Source organism: Ceratina calcarata, unplaced genomic scaffold (assembly GCF_001652005.2).
Source record: "Ceratina calcarata isolate Rehan_Ccalc_2016 unplaced genomic scaffold, ASM165200v1 scaffold185, whole genome shotgun sequence".
In the NCBI taxonomy this organism is placed as follows: domain Eukaryota; kingdom Metazoa; phylum Arthropoda; class Insecta; order Hymenoptera; family Apidae; genus Ceratina; species Ceratina calcarata.
The window spans coordinates 45,809-51,130 of record NW_017139974.1 but is presented as its reverse complement, the minus strand read 5'-3'; the positions used below and the strand labels follow the sequence as shown (position 1 = coordinate 51,130).

The 5,322-nt window shown below is 42.5% G+C and overlaps 2 protein-coding genes across 4 annotated transcripts; one reads left to right on the top strand and one right to left on the bottom strand.

Moving 5' to 3' along the window:
* The first annotated feature begins 1,228 nt into the window (after window positions 1-1,228).
* L2HGDH (L-2-hydroxyglutarate dehydrogenase) lies at window positions 1,229-3,537 on the top strand. Of its 3 annotated transcripts, none has more exons than XM_018038159.2 (8): window positions 1,229-1,319; window positions 1,466-1,565; window positions 1,708-1,909; window positions 2,072-2,284; window positions 2,364-2,555; window positions 2,628-2,899; window positions 2,970-3,149; window positions 3,211-3,537. In XM_018038159.2, exons 2-8 carry the CDS (start codon window positions 1,492-1,494, stop codon window positions 3,404-3,406), a joined length of 1,329 nt encoding a protein of 442 aa, XP_017893648.1. In that variant the 5' UTR covers window positions 1,229-1,319; window positions 1,466-1,491; the 3' UTR covers window positions 3,407-3,537. The 3 variants fall into 3 exon arrangements, with proteins under 3 accessions (XP_017893648.1, XP_017893649.1, XP_026666836.1); XM_018038160.2 differs by having other exon boundaries at window positions 1,293-1,379; XM_026811035.1 differs by lacking the exon at window positions 1,229-1,319 and adding an exon at window positions 1,352-1,405.
* Window positions 3,538-3,607: 70 nt separating this feature from the next.
* On the bottom strand, window positions 3,608-5,024 carry LOC108633135 (post-GPI attachment to proteins factor 2). The gene is made up of 4 exons (XM_018038161.2): window positions 4,518-5,024; window positions 4,173-4,419; window positions 3,882-4,097; window positions 3,608-3,807 (listed from the first exon to the last, which is right to left on the bottom strand). The coding sequence occupies exons 1-4, from the start codon at window positions 4,704-4,706 to the stop codon at window positions 3,680-3,682; spliced, it is 780 nt and encodes a 259-aa protein (XP_017893650.1). The 5' UTR covers window positions 4,707-5,024; the 3' UTR covers window positions 3,608-3,679.
* Between the last annotated feature and the right edge of the window lie 298 nt (window positions 5,025-5,322).

The following is a 5,322-nucleotide window of genomic DNA, read 5'->3' as shown; positions in this document are numbered from 1 at the left end:
TATCAGAGTTCTGCATAGGACGGAAAAAGGGGCCGATCTCCTCGCAGCCCGGGCTAGCCGCAGTTTGCGATAAGGCGAACATGATACCTTTCTGCCTGGAGCCCGTCACACTGCGGAGCGCCTGTAACACCGCGGCGCGGCCTGTAACATCATGAGAAACTGCGGCTGCTGCGAGGCAGTGGGAGCCGAATGCGAGCATCGCCGCTATACTGCGTTCGCGATTACGTACATCTTCGCTGCTGAGTATCGAACGCTAAGCGGCCGCGTGGTCTCGTCGCCGCGCTCCTCATTCCATTTCTTCCATTCATTCTATTTTTTACTTATATATATTAATTATGTAACTATTGCACGATTTCAACTATTAAATGCATGGGAAAGTATGACATATTTATGTACATAAAAAATTCAAAACGTGAAGGGCTTTAGAAGCGTTATGTTAATTCCAGCAATTAATCTAAAATACTTTTGCATTAAACGAAATCTATAATTTTATGTATTGTAATATGTATAATGGTATTAAATAAAATGTACATAAATATTGTAAATATTGTATATACTGTAAGTATTGTAAATAGTGTATATACGTATGTATAGTGTTCAAAACATATATAACATAAATAGACTCGTATATGAAGTATGAAATTACATTTATAATACTTCATTTTCCTTATTACATTTCCTTTCATCTAATTTCCTGCATATGTCATACTAAAATAAATATGTCATACTTTCCCATGCATTTAATAGTTGAAATCGTGCAATAGTTACATAATTAATATATATAAGTAAAAAATAGAATGAATGGAAGAAATGGAATGAGGAGCGGCCGCTTAGCGTTCGATACTCAGCAGCGAAGATGTACGTAATCGCGAACGCAGTATAGCGGCGATGCTCGCATTCGGCTCCCACTGCCTCGCAGCAGCCGCAGTTTCTCATGATGTTACAGGCCGCGCCGCGGTGTTACAGGCGCTCCGCAGTGTGACGGGCTCCAGGCAGAAAGGTATCATGTTCGCCTTATCGCAAACTGCGGCTAGCCCGGGCTGCGAGGAGATCGGCCCCTTTTTCCGTCCTATGCAGAACTCTTATTCGAACCCATATACACCTATATGAGTACTGCGCATGCGTCGGTAGAGAGAAAGAGGTAGTCATTCTCGTGTTCCTCTCTCTTTCTATTTGCGACTCACGTTTGCGGTTGGCTTCTGTACTCTATGTATACTATCTCTCTGAGGATCACTATTTTTTGGGATGCACGTGGCGCCATCTAGCGCCTACGACCGCGAACTCGCTTGGCTCCAATATCTGCGGCAAAATCGTTTGAGGTCAGTGTACATACAATAATATCATCGGATCAAAAGGATTTATCTAGATTCATCGTTGCGGTACTGCATACGTGCACAAATGAAATGTGAATTCCCGAAAAATTAATCGACCAACGATTTTAATTGTTGAATTCTTTCGTTTTTAGTAAAATTTCATAGTTAGACAGCAAACATGCTTGCATCGTTCACAAAGAGAAACGTGTTGCAACAACTGTTTCAAGTATGCCGTTGTGGGTCTACCTCTAGGTTAGTCGATTTATTAATTTCACATAGCATTGATAATACGAGATGACAAAAGCTCAGAACATTACTCTTACCCCTCCGCGTTCCGAATATTTTTCTTCCTTAACGATGAGTTAGACGAAATTGCACGAACAACTACTTGCAGCACAGAATCATGCAACACGTTCGATCTGGTCATCGTCGGAGGTGGTATCGTCGGTTGCGCCACTGCTCGAGAGATGTTAAAGAGACACCCGGGGTTGAAAATGGCAATCGTCGAAAAAGAGAATGCCATCGCGAGGCATCAGACAGGGCACAACAGCGGCGTCATCCACGCCGGCATTTATTACAAGCCAGGCTCTCTAAAAGTAAAGATCCACCTGCAATCGCCTTTTAACACGCTTGCTCTTCTTCCCTTGCCTTGCCTTGCCTCTGCGAGAAATAGATGTTCCGATACGTTTCCGAGTCTCGTAGTACGATAGAATAACGCTTCGTTAAGAGATTTTTGATCCGGCAGGAAATAATTGCAGGCAAAACTGTGCGTGGAAGGCTCAAAACTAGTCTACGACTATTTATGCAAGAAGGATATTCCCCACAAAAAAGTTGGAAAACTCATAGTAGCTCAGAACAAAGAGCAGGCCAAAAGATTAGATGACTTGTACAGTAGGGGAATTGAAAATAATGTGCCGGATCTGCAGATGGTCGAGAAAGATTGTATATCGAAATACGAAGCTAAATGTCTAGTACTAGATCTTTTGCTTGTTATAAGACGACGAAATGAAAATGACGGGAGATACAAAGAGGGTTGTACTTGTTGCACAGGGTGAAAGAGCATTGTGGTCTCCGTGGACGGGTATAGTAGATTGGGCGTTAGTTTGCAATCATTTTGCCAAAGATTTCGAGGAAATGGGTGGGAAGATATATGTAAATTACGAAGTCACCGGGTTCACGCAGATGTCCCAATGCAATGAGAAACAAGAATTGACTCCGATTTTGATTAATTCCAAGAACAAAGTACGTCCGAAACATCGTTGCTTCTTCGTTCACTTAGGGCTCAACATTTTTATCTATATTTTGTCATCGCAGTGTATACCTGCGAAATACGTTTTAACTTGCGCCGGACTGCATTCGGATCGCCTAGCAGTAATGACGGGATGCGACGTCAGTCCACGAATCATTCCGTTTCGAGGAGAATACATGCTACTGGTTGAGGATAAAAAGCATTTATGTACGACGAATATATATCCCGTCCCAGATCCCAGGTTTCCATTCTTGGGTGTTCATTTCACGCCTAAGATCAATGGTGAAATATACCTTGGCCCGAACGCGGTGCTAGCACTGTCAAGAGAAGGTTACCGGTACCTAAATTAATTGTACGAACGTTGCGATCAAATAATCGAACGCCCGAATAATTATCTTGTTCTTCAGGTGGTGCGACATAAACGTTAAAGACTGTATAGAAATGATAAAATTTCCTGGCCTGTACAAGTTCGTTTTCAAATATTTTATACCGGGATGTAAGGAAATGATTACATCGATCTTTTATCCACTCGCGGTTAGAGATTTAAAGAAATTCATTCCCGAGGTCACGTGGAGGGATGTAAAAAGGTAAATGTGGCAACGCCTCCACGGATGCGTAACGATAATGAAATGTACGACATTTTTAAAGGGGACCGGCGGGTGTCAGAGCACAGGCAATGAACAGCGATGGTAGCTTGGTGGACGATTTTGTTTTCGATTCAGGAAAGGGTGCCGTCGGTCAGAGAGTGATCCATTGCCGTAACGCGCCGTCCCCCGCTGCTACCAGCAGTATGGCAATCGGCAAGTACATTGCGGATAAGTTAGAGAAGGATTTCAAGTTCTAACGACTCTAGCGATTAGACAGATGGGTATAAAATTTGTTACGATAACACCGACGAGAATAATCTGGTTCAGGAGTGCCTCGCTCGAGAGTAATCCTCATAGATGATTTTGCAATAAAATTATACAACTTTTATTTTTATCACTATTATCATGACAAACAGGGCGATAAAATCGAAGGGAATAGGCCAACGAGAAGACATCGATTATGAGACTGATATAAAAATATATTTTATAGTCGCTCGTCAACGCAATAACGTTCGTATGAAACTGCGGAGTTAAATTATTCTCAGTTTCATTCCCGATATCATTAGACGGGAACTGGCAAAATCCCAAGCTGCGGTCGAATGAAATCCCATGTTCGATAGTACGACTCCGTATTCGCTCAACGCAAACATGGAGTAAACTGTAACAAAGCGGCGTTACATTATAAATAATATTGATGATCCGCTTCCCTTTCTCGAGGATCGACTCGCTCACCTAATGGCTCGCAATACTTGTTGTGCCTGTAAAAGAAGTAGCAGGCAAGAAGTATACACAACACATTCGTCATCATAGTTCTCCGCTTCCATTGTAAAGAAGCAGCTTCCGAAGATTCCTTGGTGACATTGCGGCAATTCCTCATAATAAAATATGCAACGAGCATATGAACGAAAGACATTATTAGAAACGTTATGAACGAAAATTTATGGAATGCTGAAAAACGGTAACATGATCGTTTGTTTCTATCGCTTCTCGTGTCTCTATTTCTTAGCGTATCTCTATACGCACCATAATTCTCGTCCGAAGTCCAGAAGCTCAATGTTACCAAAGATATGTTTTCAATGGCATAGGTAATTGTTGCCACGTTACAAATGCTCTGTGCCCATTTATAAACATACTCTTTGTAATAACGGCGGTACATTATCCATACCAAAAATCTTATCGCTGCTTGCGTGGCAATAGCACCTTTCCATACATCTTTTTGTGGCCTGAAATGTCCAATTGCGGCAGAGACAGATGGCAAAAAGTTATAAACCTGACACAAACAATTACGTCTCTATTGGAGCACGTTCTGTTTACATGCACGAGTTTAATCAGACGTTGATTCATCCAGTCGAAAAATGTATGAAATACCTTGCAATGCGTCGAAGTAGAATGCTCGAAATTGTAGACGACGGACCAAACAACGCAAAAGATAAATGCTAGAAATGGTAGGGACACGGTGAACCATGCCACTTTGGCGAAAGGCAGAACGAGCCGCGTTCTCGGCATGTCGTCTTCCACTAACGGAATATAATCTGACCCTATCCTAGCCTTGTTCATCGTGTTATATTCTGGATTGTATTTTACGTCATCGCAAACGAGTCTGATACTCCTAATAGGCTAAACCATAAAACGTTCTATTGGCACGCGTAACGCGCGTTCCGATCGTTCTTGCGCCCCGACAAGAATCATATCGCAACGAACGGTGCTCGCCCAAAATTTAATCAAACAATTCGAAGCATCGAGAGTCCCGGTTTGTTTTAACACCAACATTTTTTTAGCTGAAGTATCGAGGAACTTGCACTATCATTCTCGCAAAATCGACAGTGACACGATACAGACAGAGAGAAACTAAGAGTGCTCACTCACTGCTCATGCCTTTGTTCTCTCGTGAGACCGCTTCGAAAGTGCTGCACCTTGCGACCAGTTCGGGAAGAGGCTCCACCGTAGCATATGCCAGAACCTTTTTAGGAGAAATCTACCGTGTTCAGTTCCACCGTAGCGGAGACAAGAACCTCCAGTTCCACCGTAGCGGAGACAAGAATCAAATGGACATGGACGTCCACCGCAGCATAGAAGTCGTTCGGCCGAGCGGTAGCCGCGATAGCCACGACGATACGTATTTTGTAATAAATGAAGAATACGTTTATATTGATTTAATTTGTATATTTTATTC